This window comes from Epinephelus fuscoguttatus, linkage group LG2 (assembly GCF_011397635.1).
Source record: "Epinephelus fuscoguttatus linkage group LG2, E.fuscoguttatus.final_Chr_v1".
NCBI lineage: Eukaryota > Metazoa > Chordata > Actinopteri > Perciformes > Serranidae > Epinephelus > Epinephelus fuscoguttatus.
This window is the reverse complement of record NC_064753.1, coordinates 25,027,842-25,041,232: the sequence shown is the minus strand read 5'-3', so window position 1 is coordinate 25,041,232 and position 13,391 is coordinate 25,027,842. Positions and strand designations below refer to the sequence as shown.

The 13,391-nt window shown below is 41.0% G+C and overlaps 1 protein-coding gene across 1 annotated transcript; it reads right to left on the bottom strand.

The window, feature by feature from the left end:
• Window positions 1-511: 511 nt before the first annotated feature.
• Window positions 512-11,897, bottom strand: supv3l1 (SUV3-like helicase). The gene is made up of 16 exons (XM_049565315.1): window positions 11,418-11,897; window positions 11,003-11,080; window positions 9,603-9,710; window positions 9,377-9,491; window positions 8,812-8,980; window positions 8,191-8,302; window positions 7,774-7,851; window positions 6,817-6,908; window positions 6,534-6,714; window positions 6,114-6,207; window positions 5,746-5,865; window positions 4,064-4,163; window positions 3,885-3,965; window positions 3,268-3,444; window positions 2,190-2,338; window positions 512-2,037 (listed from the first exon to the last, which is right to left on the bottom strand). The coding sequence occupies exons 1-16, from the start codon at window positions 11,695-11,697 to the stop codon at window positions 1,605-1,607; spliced, it is 2,367 nt and encodes a 788-aa protein (XP_049421272.1). The 5' UTR covers window positions 11,698-11,897; the 3' UTR covers window positions 512-1,604.
• Window positions 11,898-13,391: the final 1,494 nt, after the last annotated feature.

Genomic DNA, 13,391 nt, shown 5'->3' with positions numbered 1-13,391 from the left:
AATGGTGCCAACATTTTAACATCAAGTATTTTCTCTGAAAAACTGGAATAAGCTGAAAAGAATATTTATGATACTGCTGAATAAGATGATTTTAACAACCTCAGGGCTACTTAAAGGAAAACAAAAGCATTATGTTAAGGGATTAAAGGTAACTGTAATTTACAGGCAGGTATGTCTGCCACATCCATGTTTGTTAATGCCACTAATGTGGGTTGTCTTTTTGGTATAAGAAAAGAAGTCATGGCTTGAGGTTGTTTCCCATAGTACATGAAGTCATCTTTCCTGTTTTTAAATGAATACACATGCAATTTGCTTCTGTTTGAGAGTTTCTCATTGGAGCTCTTTGTTGCCTTTTGACCCACTGAAAATTCACATGTGGAAGTCTTGACTGAGTTAACTTATTATTCAGAGTTAGTTTTAATCATGTGCTTGTGTTATTTTGTTTCTCCCTGGTGTGAGATGCATCACACAATTTAAACATGAAATCAAGACTTGTTAAAATATAGTGGATTTTAATTGACTAATGTTTTCACCTTCAATATACAAAGGAACAAGAAAAATCTCATCTGTATATAGACACTAACAGGGCTGCACTCAGTTTACTCTATTCCAAGTGTTTACAGGAACTGCAATTAAAGGTCCAGTGTGTACAATCTAGTGGCATCTAGTGGTGAGGCTACAGAGTAGACACTTCTCCCCTGAGTCAAGCTTGTAGGAGAACTATGGTGGCTGATGTAAGGACATGACTGGCCCAATCTAGAGCCAGTGTATGATTTGTCCGAGCTACTGTGGAACACGGCGGCCTCTGTGGAGGAGGACCCGCACCATATGTGGATACAAACGGCGAGGTGAAAACACAATGATTCATATTTTCAGGTGACCATAAACTAATGAGAACATAGTTATGAATATTATATTGCATTTCTGCCAGTATATTCCCCTAAATCCTACACATTGGACCTTCAATGTGAGATTACTTTAACTGACAGTAACTGCACAACTGGGTTGGATGTATACTTATACTGTTCTGAGGGTTTACATTGAAGAAAATAAAGCAAAATAAAACTGATTCCAGACCTGCATAACACACATACACAATGTTTAAATGTTTCTTTCAGCATTTGCAACACACAGTGACTCTCCACTGAAACACTGCGGTAAACCATGCTGCTTCTCAGTTTGCAAGCAAGAACTGTGGGTGAGAAGTTCAGGCAGGACCTGACATTTCCAAGGACAATTTCTTGAAAGCCAAATTCGAGTGAGGTCAATAAAGTTTGCCGTTTGGCTAATTGACAGTTTTAGATCCTTTTCCAAGGTGATTCTGTTAAGAATAAAAGAATAATGAGCTTTTCACAGTAAAAACAAGTAAATCACATGATCTAATGACCCAGTGCTTTGGCGGAAATCTTAGTCCAGACCTGTTCAAACTACATATTGGTGTTTTAATGATTACAGCTCAAGCTAAAAGCTTTTTATGATCCCTCCAGGGCTGGAAAATGTGATCCATCTGAAACAAACCACAACAAATCAGGGCTTGTATCAGCTTTTGACCTCTATGGGGACAGCACTGACCATGTTACAACTACAACACCTGAGAGTTTTCTTCATTTCTTCTTCCTTCTTCCTTTCCTGTCGCTGTTGTTGTCAGTTTGTTTTTCTCTACTGCGTGCGCTGTGATTGGTGCTTTCCTGCTTTTTATCTTTTGACCACTCCCTCTGCAGCTGCCGGAGCAATTCAGGAGTCAACATACCGTCTCTCACGAGGCGACTAGCCAGAGACCTGTCCATCGTCTCTTCTGAGCGTCTTTGTCCTTTTGGACCTCTGCTGTTGATTGTATAATTACTACTGACACTTCCACTGATTCCACCTGTTTGTCCGTGCCTGCTGCTCGGCGTCTGCAGCGAGTCAGCGATGGCTGGGTCAGTGGCTCTGATGAGACGGGTGATATTTTGGACGCCCTGTTGTATGATGTTATCGAGCTCCTGCTGGGTTTCCCGAATCAAGGCCGTGTCTGGAAACATGTCCATGAAGCGGTAGCTGTGGAGACAGGCAAAAATGTAACATAAAATAGAGTTTAGAAATATGATGATGAAACTTAAATTAAATTCACCACATTTTTAGACACAAGAAATATATGACTGCATGAAACAACAGCTGCCCATAATAACCCCATTTAAATGACAGGTTACCTTAACCAGAGGTAAAGATCCAACACATCGTGAACGGCTTCCAAGTGCACCAGATCTTTTATGTTTTTGGGTGCGGACAGAGGCCAATTGACATGGCGACAGACCCAGTCAAATGTCAGGGGTTCATCTCGGCTGAACTGACGGGCAAACTGAAAGAGAAGTAAGATTCAAATCAGTGCAACAAAGCTGTAAGGACAGGACAGTATGTAAAGCTCAACAGATGAGCATATGGAAGGACTTGAGCTGTATCAGTTTGGGGTCCCTGTGGTCTAACAAAGTATTTCATATGATCTGATTATTGAATTGTCAGGAGTTTGTCTTGTCTCTGTGTGTTTTAGTGCTGTCCTGTTTGTTCTGTAATGTTACGTGTTATGATGTAATTTGTAATGGTTGAACTGTTACCGGGGGGTGTTGGGGGTCCTCTGCCAACCACTGGGCATTACACTGAATTTCCACTTAATTTGTTGCCTCAACTCTGTGTGCTCCAGTGCGCACCTTGAATCTCAAAGGTTACATGTTGAGGACAGTAATTTAGTCTTGTTTTATTAGTGTGATATAACCATAAAGAGACAGAGCAAAAGTACAATCCTGTACAAAGTATCCTCCTGGGGCATCGATAACATAGTGGATAGTGCCGGCGCCCCATGTACAGAGGCACTGCCTTGCTGCAGCGGTCGCGGGTTCGAGTCCGGCCTGCGACCCTTCGCTGCGTGTCAGTCCCCGCTCTCTCTCTGTCTCCCCATTTCACCCACTGTCCTATCCATTAAAAGCAAAAGCCCAGAAAAATAACCTAAAAAAAAAAAAAAAGTATCCTCCTATGAACCTTGTCATATTTATTTTTTACAACAATTAAATCACTGAATCAGTTTATGTTGTCTGACAAACAGAAAAAAGTAAAAATAAATAAATAAATAAAAATCTCAGCGCAGCAGAAATGAGCTCAAATGTTTTGTCTTGTCTTTCACTATGTGTCTCGCTGTTGTTGCTGCCCCTTAAACTTCTTTCCTTCCTTGTCTCCCTCCATTTTCCTCCTGCCGTCTCATACCTTCTTCCCATGTCAACTCCTAGTAATCCTTACCTTTAGGAAGGAGGTGCAAACAAAAGGCTGCTTCTTGTTGATGGGAGCGGTGCAGAAGACGTAGCGCGACCTCAGGTTGAGTGGAATATGCTGAATCATATCAGCCAGGAACTTGAAGTCGTCAATGTTGCAGACGAAATACATACCGTCCACCTGAGAGAGGCTGACAAATATGTCCTGTGAGAAATGGATGGAAGGAGAGAGGAGTCATAAAGTTTGTCAGAGTGCGAATTCACCTAGACTTGAACATCTTTCTTTTGTGACATGTGGATGTAACAGTCAGAATTTAACTTCTTCTCACAAATCATACACATCTCTTAATTGACAGCCCTGTTTTAAGCAGGTCCTTCTGTGGGATAATGTGCAGTGTCACTTGAAGCAATCGTCATGTCAAAATGGCCACACAAAGATGGCAGTTACCTCAGTTTACCTTCCCCTGCAGTCTTAGATCTCAATAATGCAACTTCAGGACTAGTCTAAAGAGGTTCACACAGCCCGACAATGGGGGCAACAGTCCCAAAAGTCCCTCCCAAAATTAATTCTGCAAATGGACACCTCAAAGTATTCAGGCTATTCTGAGGACAAAAACACTTGAATGGATAGCTGGCTATACTCACAACAAGGTTGGACAGTGTAGCATCAGGTAGGTGATAGGCAAACATCTCTATCTGCTCTGCTGTAGGATGGAGACCTGCAGTCTGAGATAGAGGAGGAGAGATAAACACAGTGAAGCTTGGTTTTTCAGAGACTACCTACGCATGTGTGTTCAACTGCAAGCTTGTCTGTAAATGATTACCTCTATGGGGTCTATGGATTGGCTGAGTATTTCCTTCAGTACAGGCAGATCATCTCTGTGCATGGTGGTGACTTCTCCCTCTTTAAACTTGGAGGAAAATCTGAGAGATGTGACAAAGGAGACAGGTTTAACTAAAATTACTGCCTTGCCGCCAACAAGTCAAGTTTACATCCATGTCTGTCCAGCACTGATACACAGGTCAGGGATTCCTAAAACCTGCACCAACCTGGCCTGCAATGGCTATATTGTATGTAATTTCCAGTAAATATCATAATATGAAACTTGTGGTTTCTGTTTAAAAAGTATTTTTTAAGTGGTTACAGTTTTGTGTGATCTTTAGAGCAGATGATATCCTAGGTAGTTTGTTTACAAGGGTGCACAGCCGATAGGTACAGTGGTTTGTTTACATGACATAACAGAAGTGCATATTGGATGGATTCTGTGTGGACAGAGAGGCGCCTGCTTGCTGTTAAGTCACGGTGTTAGGCCTCGGCTACATATTCTCAGAGGGAAATATTTTACCAGACATCATGACCGCAGAGTTTTAAATATGTCCGGACTTCAACAGATTTGTCCTGGTAAAAAAAAAACGGACAATGGAAACCCTAAACACAGCAGCACTGATAACAAAGCTACTTGCTGTGTGTGTTTGACAGGGATGGATAAAGACAGAGATCATGATCACTCAAATGATCATGATCATGGATACGCGGCATTGCCAGGTAACTCACATTAACCACAGGCCAACGCATTACGGAAACCTGCTTAGCATTGCCCTCACTCGCATAGCATTAGCTTCAATCAACGGAACCTGCGTTAAGGCTTTTAGCGTCAGTCATCCGAACCTAACCTGTCCGCTAACTTCACCTGTGTTGACGATAGCTTCGTGTTGGTTGCAGAAACTACATTGCACTTCACCACTCAGTTGACTGTTGTTCCATTTGTTTTTTTTGTTTTCTTTTCCCAATGACAAAGCAAAAAGATACTGGTAGTGGTACTTTCACATTAGTGAAATGGGGTTCAGCTGCTAAAAGCCAAACACAAGACATTACAACAACTTCATTAACAACAACTGATTAAACATATACACCTCAATCTGTATCCATATCAATCGCAGACACATGTAGCCTATCATCTTTCTACTGACGCCTCCTTACCAAAATACATGCTTACTATGGGCACTGCACTAGTTTAATAAAAGGCACTAAGTGAATTTTTTTGCGTGTTGAATAATGGCCAGAAAGTGTTTTTGCAGAGCATAATGATGTCACAGTTGAGTTGACCTTTAGATTTTGGATATGAAATGTCACTACTTCATCATTTTATTCTATTAGACATTTGCGTGAAAGTTTATCATTTTTAGTGCATGAATTCTTGAGTTATGGCGAACAGTGTTATTGTGAGGTCACAGTGACCTTTGACCACCAAAATCTAACCAGTTCATCCTTATGTCGGAGTGGACTGACAGTGGACTGGAGTGCCAAATTTGAGGAAATTCCCTCAGTGCGTTCCTGAGATACCTTCGTCACAAGAATGGGACAGACGGACGGCCACAGCTATCACTGGCACAGAGGTATAAAAAATGTACTTGACAGAAACTGAATTTGCTTGTTAATATTGCATCCTCTCTCCCACCTTCAACCCTCCTGAACAGGGATAATATGAGTGAAAATGAGACTGACCTTCCTGCCCGGCCAGATATCTGCAGAGCTTGTGATGTGCTGATGGTCTCCATGTGTTTCTCCCCTTTCTCATTAATATTCGGCTTCATCAGACTGTTGAAGATGATACGCTTTATACTCCTAGAGAGAGAAAAGGGGGGCAGACAAATGGATAGACATGAGCTGAGCTAGTGGAAACTGCCAACGTAGCTACAACTTCAAGATTAGATTCTTGTTAAAGCCCATGTGTGTAGGATTTAAAAGTTTCTGACTGTAGCAGCCCCTGGTGGTGTCTGACGAACATGCAACAGCAAACAACAGACTAAGTGTTTTACTTATGACCTCTTTTGGGCTCTTCGTGGTATTACAGTGTGCATGATGGTACTTACAGGTTAAGGCCCATGCCAATAGCATCGGTAGCAACCAGTATCTTGCAGGGGTCATCAGGGTCATTGAACTTCTTGGCCTGTGACAACTTGGTGCCTGCAGATCACAGAAGTCTGGAGCTTATTTACAGAAGTCTATCACACGAAGAGCTCAAACATTGGATGGTTAAAAGTTGAGTTTGAGCTGCAGCACAGATGAAGCCCAGTAGCATCTGCCTGACTTCCAAGACTTTATTCAAACATGACCACCTCCTACTTTAATAAACGTGCAGACGCTTCGTGGATGGAAACACACATTTATAGAGGTTTTATCTTTATCTTTGCAGCCAGTCTTTAGTTAGTACTGAGGATCAAGTTGACAGATTGTGTCTTTGCCTTACACACATTAATACATCTATCTATACGCCCTTCTCACAATCTCACCTGGAGGTAAACTCCCATAAATCACAGCACATTCCAGTCCTCTGGCCTCAATCTGTCTGCTTATGGAATAGATGTCATTTTTACTGAAGCAAACGATGCAGTCTCCTGGTCTCAATTTGTCCAGTGACTCCACAGCGTGATCCAAGATTGCAAATGGGGTTAAACGCTGGTAGGTGTGGACCTTGAGAAAGAGACAGAGACCCAAATAAAATGATTTTAAAAAGCACTGAATAACATCAGTGACACGCTTCTCTTCCTGCTGCATTACACGTCACATCCTCACCTCCACCTCCTCCCCAGTGGTGTACATCAGCTCTCTGATGAAGTCTATGGCAGCAGGTTCCCCACATATGTGGATCTCCTCGGCACAGAGACCTAGAAAAACACAATGATGTCAGCTGCGGCAGTTGGAAACATCTTGTTCAAAATGAATGATAAAATCAAAAGGTACAAATGAAAAAGTAAAATGCAGAGTTCACAAATGAAAAAGTAAAATGCAGACTTTGTGTACATTAGGGTTGTTAAAGTGACAAGCACTAGCACAATATTAGATTTCACTACATGATTATCACGGCCAAAAGAGTTCACCATTTTGATATTATCACAATATCTTTACAAAATTAAAAAAATAAATAAAAATAAATCAGTTAAAATAATCATATTAGTCAGAATCATCTTTAACACTGGTTTTTGTGCATTTTGTCCCTTTTTTAGCAAATTAATTTCACACAAAATACGAGTGTAGGGAGGTAGAGAGAGAGTCTGTAAGCGTACAAAAAGAGCAGTTACACTTAATGGATAGTTAAAAGCACAACCAGACGGCACTGGGGGAGGGAGATTAAAGGAGAGTGGAAAGAATGGACATGATTCAAGAGGCGCTGGATATTTTACACTGAATCACATGTGCATTATCAACATGATATGAATATTTCATTTTAAATATCACGGTTATCATCTATGATGATATATTGGAACACCTCTATAGTACATATTTTGCCTAAAAATGTTGCGTTTGTGAGTGTGTGTGTCATGACATTTAGAACATTTTCATTATCACTGCTTGATCATCATAAATGCAACTATTGCAGGAAGAGCCCCATCAGTTCAGCCTCAGGCCAAATCAAAAACAGGGTGAGACAGAGAGATATGACGTACATGTGCGAGAAGTTGTGTGTGTGTGTGTGTGTGTGTGTGTGTGTGTGTGTGTGTGACCGTATGTTTTAGAATGTGTGTTACAAACCCAGCAGCGCTCTGGTCCAGGCCCAGCCTCTGGAAGGATCTTTGATCATTTGAATTTCATCGATTACAGCCACCTCATCTGAAGACAGACAGACAAAAAAAATCTGTGTTAAATATTCTATTCTCCTTGTTTTATAAATCAACACAAACATAATTTATCATTTCAATCAGTGCCTAAATTTCTACATGACCTGACGGGGGCAACATTCTGTTAGTTTTTGTGATTAGAAGAGACCAGACTCCACTTTTGGGGGGTCAATGTGAAAAGAAACAGCAGCAGTCAAACATTCATATTTGATGTAGCTGACATAATCTGATAAGGTACAACATAGTGTGATGTCCCACAGAGAAATGTTGAGTTTTCTGGTCATATTTTTGCTATGAAACTGAAATGTTTGCATGTGTTATGTTTACGTACAGGGTGTGCTGACACTGCACATCTCAATGGTACAGGCTACATGACTAGCAGCTCGACCCTCCAAGTCCACAAAGGTCCTCTCCTCTCCAGTAACCAAGTCACATGGCACACCCTGTGAATACACACACACACACGTACACACATGGGACAACAGTAAATGGTAAATGGACGGTAAATGAACTTATACTTGTCAAGTGCCTGTCTAGTGCCTGTCTGACCACTCTAAGAGCTTTTACACTATTTATCACTATCACACCCACATTCCTACAGCTGAGGTGCCACCTGCTACTCAGTTTAAACATTCACATGCAATTTTGCGTTCAGTATCGTGCCCAAGGATGCTTCCATATAAGGACTGGTGAAGATGATAATCCACTGCCAATTAGTGGACGACCTGCTCTACCTCTGAGTCACAGCTGCTAACAGCACAGTGCAGTGACAAAGAGATAACAGATCACATCTTAAAAGTATAAGCAAAATTAGGAAATAGGAGACATTTTTCTTTCTATCAGTGAAGACTTTTACATATGTAGCCCCCAAGACCTTTAAAAACACTGATGTGTTAAAATCAGGGGAGTTTCACTTTAACAACAAAGATAACAGAGCAAGACAAATACGTACGGCAGTGTTGCTCTTCTCAAAGATCTCGTGGGCCAATAGTTTCAGCGGCCCACAGTAGACCCCAGACTTAGCAGCCAGGTAGCGCTGGATGGCGTGATAGGTTTTACCACTGTTAGTGGGACCAGCGTGGAAAATCACCTTCCTCTCGATGGCACGAGCCTCAGGGTACCTGACGAAAACACACATACACACAGTAATGTTGTGCAAGTTATGATACATGAATGCAGATGGTGACTGAAACCTACAGCCAGCACAGTTTGAAGGGACAGTTCATCCCAAAATCCCACCACAAGCTGAATGCCATCTAGTTCTATTATACTGTATCTGAGAGAAGGTGGACATCTCTACTGCTGATATCTCAAAACACTCAGCAACTCACACCAAAACGATCTAGACTGATAAATAACACTACAGTTAAGAGCAAAAATATGTATTTCTGATTTGGGGGTGAACTGTCCCTTTATGTGAAGGTGTAATACCACTGTTGGTCGCCACTAGGGATGGAAATAGAGAACCAGTTCCAGCTGAGAATCGATAAGGGTTCGTCATGCCCTGTAATACCTACCAGTTAGCAGGGACTCTGAGGTCTGAGATTTTTCTCAGGTCATCCATACAGTCCAGCATGGGAAAGATTTGCTTGGCATGACGCATAAAGTACGGGTAGATGTCATCTATGTGACCTGGAGAACAACAAAAATTAAAGTTAATTAAAGTTTGAATTTGATTAATTAAATGAATATGATCTCTTTGAACACAACTCCTTCTTGAGGATCAATGAAAAGCCAACAAACCTGCTCCAGAGCAGATGTCACTGAGGATGATATGCAGATCCGCGGGGAGTGATGACATTTCCAGAGCATACTTTCTGAAGCTAATGAAGGCCTGGTGGAACAGACGAGCTGTGCACACACACACACACACACACACACACACACACACACACACACACACACACACACACACACAAAAACACATGAGGCTCACCAAACAAAGCATGCTGGTTAGATTTCTGTCTGCATCATTCTGACATCAGTGTCAAAAACTTCACAAGTTTTCAGATTCAACAGCTGCTCTCCACCAAAGGCAGGACCTCAGCACATGATGATCTAAGAACCTATCAGCGCAAATACGTCTCCAATATGTTTTATCGAAATTCTTCACTGTCTGTTTAATCAGAAATATTTTGAGTTTATTAGTCTTCATTTTTACCATAGGAGTTTATTGTTTCAACAGAATAAAAGCTCTCTGGTTGATGACAATAGTTATCAGGCCACAGAAGTGGAAATTTATTTTACAACAACAATGACAAGTGGGACATGATTGTTCTTCAAACAATCTCTATCGAGAATGACGTTGAGTCCTGACAGTCTAATTCCACTGGCATAGGGTGGTGACATAACTGCAGCTTCAGCTTTAATCTAATAAAAGGAAATGCATATCTGGTTCTTTTCTCTTGTTATGTATGCGTCATGATATTTTGACTCGTGATTGATGTTTTGAATTTCTTTATTTTAAATTAAATTTCTATGGTAAAATTTTCTTGTAAATTGTCCATTTATACATAACTGTTTATCAGAAGCACTTCACAATTAGCAGTGAATTCAACCATTCACCTGCACACATACTGTATGACAGCAAGCTACCTTGCATTGTCCTGGCCTTGGAAGCAATTTAGGGTTCAGTGTCACTATATTTTGTTTAACAACATGCTGCATTTTAAAATCCTGTGGTCTGTCACACAGAACATTAACTAGTAGACAATTACATTTAGTCAAAACACTGGAGTTAAAATTAGGTGTTTCTGAAAACAATGCAGTGACAACCTGAGATGGGGGATAACTAGTTACATGTAATTAAATTACAAAGTAAATGTACTTGAAATTAGAATAGCCCAAAAGAATATACTCAGATGTTATATTCTTTTTGGTAGAAAGTTTATATGCAGAATACAACATTCATTCTGCTGCTTTGCATCTTTTTTATGTGCAGTACTGTCTTCTCTTGGTATTGCTTTATTGCCCAGTTTAAAACGTGTAAGAGAAGAAATCAAATAACAGATACATTAATGTGATGAAGTGATGCAAACAGTTTAGTTAGTGATCATTAAATTACTGCATTTCCAAAGTAACATTTCCATCACTGCTGACAACTGTAAAAAAAAACAAAAAAAACATGCAGTTTTATTTCTCACCATCCAGGCCATGGTCTGCTGCCAGCTTCTGCATCTCTTTCCTCTTATAAAACCGGTTCAGGATTTTCAGAAGTTCACCTGAATCAGAGACAATAAAGAGAGACAATAAAATAACTTTTATATCTGTAATTAACAGCGAGCAATCAACACACACACACACACACACACACACACACACACACACACACACACACACACACAAACACAGGCCACATAAGGATATAAAACTAGCGCTATCCAGTCCACTAGTGGCTGGCACACTTGCTTCACCCATCAGCCTCAATCAATAGTCATCTGTGTTTAGTGGCTGGTAAAAGTTGCACAGTCACTTGCCATTTGGCCGGTAGACAGAAATAAGTTTATAGCACACCCTGCCTTCACCCAAACTCAGGGACCAGCCGGGGGATGTACTCACTTCTGTCGAGCGGCTGTGTGAGCTCTGCTCCCACACTCCCATCTGCCGAGAAGTCAGTCTTCAGAGACACGGGGACAAACAGAGAGGTGTCCGGGGGCTTTGGAGAGGAGCTGTTAGATGAAACATGTCTGCTACAAACCACAGTACCAGCCTGGTGTTGTTTATTTGACAAAACAGACCCAGAAGACACATAACAGTTGGCAGCGGTGATGCGGGCAGTCCGGGGGCTAATGTGGCGGTGAAGCCGAGAAAACAAATACATACACCGATTAACTGACATCTCTGCGGGTCGTTTACACCCCTGGTGTTACGGGCTAAGGACAAAAATGTGCTATCGTCGCCCCATGCTGTTCAGCAGGTGTAAATATGTGGATAACACGCCACTGACTTCACCAGAGGACGGTCAACAGTTTTCTCTTCCTGGTAACACAACGTGGGACAGGACCAGTCGCCATGTAGCTGCCCACAAATGTGCCTGTGCTAATATCGACCACAAAAAAAAATGTATATTCAATTTTAAATGATAAATCTCACTTAAAGTAGGCACTATTTGTCATATACGACAGTTCAATCCAAAAATTGATTTTATTTTGAACAATATTTGCAAAGTTTGCAAAAATATAAACAGGCATAAAATGGACTCCTCTATATCGGAACCCGAAGATCGTCTATACAACGATAATGGCTGCCTCACCATCTGAAAAAAAGTCCCGCTTTTAGTGTGTCTTTGTGACATCGCCTACCCTTTAGTAAATCAATCTTTGAATGTTTCCAATGCCATACTTTCACCTGAGTTACTTTTTTGAAATGAGTGTTTCCAAAAATGTATAGGATACTTTTACGTCTATTTAGGTGCCATGATAAATATTAGTATCTGTCATTCCATATCCTCCTCTCCACTGCACTAAACACAAACTTAAATGCAGCATTTTCCACAGGTTTAAGACTTCTTATGCACATAAGGGACTTACTTCTCTCAAATTCTGGTCTCATTTTTTTTTTTAAATTCGTGTTATCCTTTCCAAGATAATCCATCCACCAGACAGGTGTGGCATATTTAAACAGCTATTCAAACAGCATCATTACTGTACATGTGTGCCTTGGGCTGTTCGCAAAAAAAGGCCACTTTTAAATGTGCAGTTTACTGACACATCACTATGCCACTGATGTGACAAGTTTTGAGGGAGCATACCATTGGCGTGCTGGCTGCAGGAATGTCCACCGGAGCTGTTGCCCATGAACCGAATGTTCATTTCACTGCCATGAGATGTCTCTGGTGTCATTTTTGTGAATTTGGCAGTACATCCAACCAGACCACATGTAACCAGACAGCAACCAACCACTGGGATGAGTTTCTCTGAGACAGTTTCTGACAGTTTGTGAGGAGATTCTTCAGCGGTGCAAGTGTCTGGCCTCACACAATCTTACAGGTAAAAATGCAGGATGTGGGGGTCCTGAGCTGCAGTGGTTACATGTTGTTTGCTGTTGTGAGGATGGTTGGATGTCCTGCCAAATTCATGGAAATGACACTGGAAACGGCTCACAGTATTGGAGTGAACAATAAAGATTGTGGATTATGTTGGCAAAGTGCTCACAAAAACAGATTCTAACAAATTTGTGACAAAACTTTGAGAGGAGAAGTGTTGTGTTCATAAAAAGTGTTAGCACTTTTATTTCAACTTGTGAAAAATGGGAGCAAACACGTAAGTGCTGAGCTTGTATTTTTGTTCAGTGTGTAATTCAAGACAAATGTTTAAGTTGTTTTTTTTTTTTTACTTAGCTTTTCATTTCTCTTTTAGCAGGCATGTAGCCAGAATTTTAGAAAAAAAACTGGTGTCAAAACCCCCAAATTCACCACACCAACACCCTCACAGAACATCGCTTTTCAGAGTTTGAGATGTTACAGTATGCAATGTTTCCTCAGCTGTATTTAGAGAAATGCCTTTTTTTCCCCCAAGGGAAGCCAGATTCAGA

Excerpts from the sequence above, each read along its gene's own strand:
- supv3l1 (XM_049565315.1), bottom strand. The coding sequence starts at position 11,697 with ATGTCAGTTAATCGGTGTATGTATTTGTTTTCTCGGCTTCACCGCCAC. Across the intron at positions 11,081-11,417 it reads CACACAGCCGCTCGACAGAA|GTGAACTTCTGAAAATCCTG; the intron begins GTGAGTACATCC and ends TCTCTGATTCAG. Across the intron at positions 2,038-2,189 it reads GATCTTTACCTCTGGTTAAG|CTACCGCTTCATGGACATGT; the intron begins GTAACCTGTCAT and ends CTGTCTCCACAG.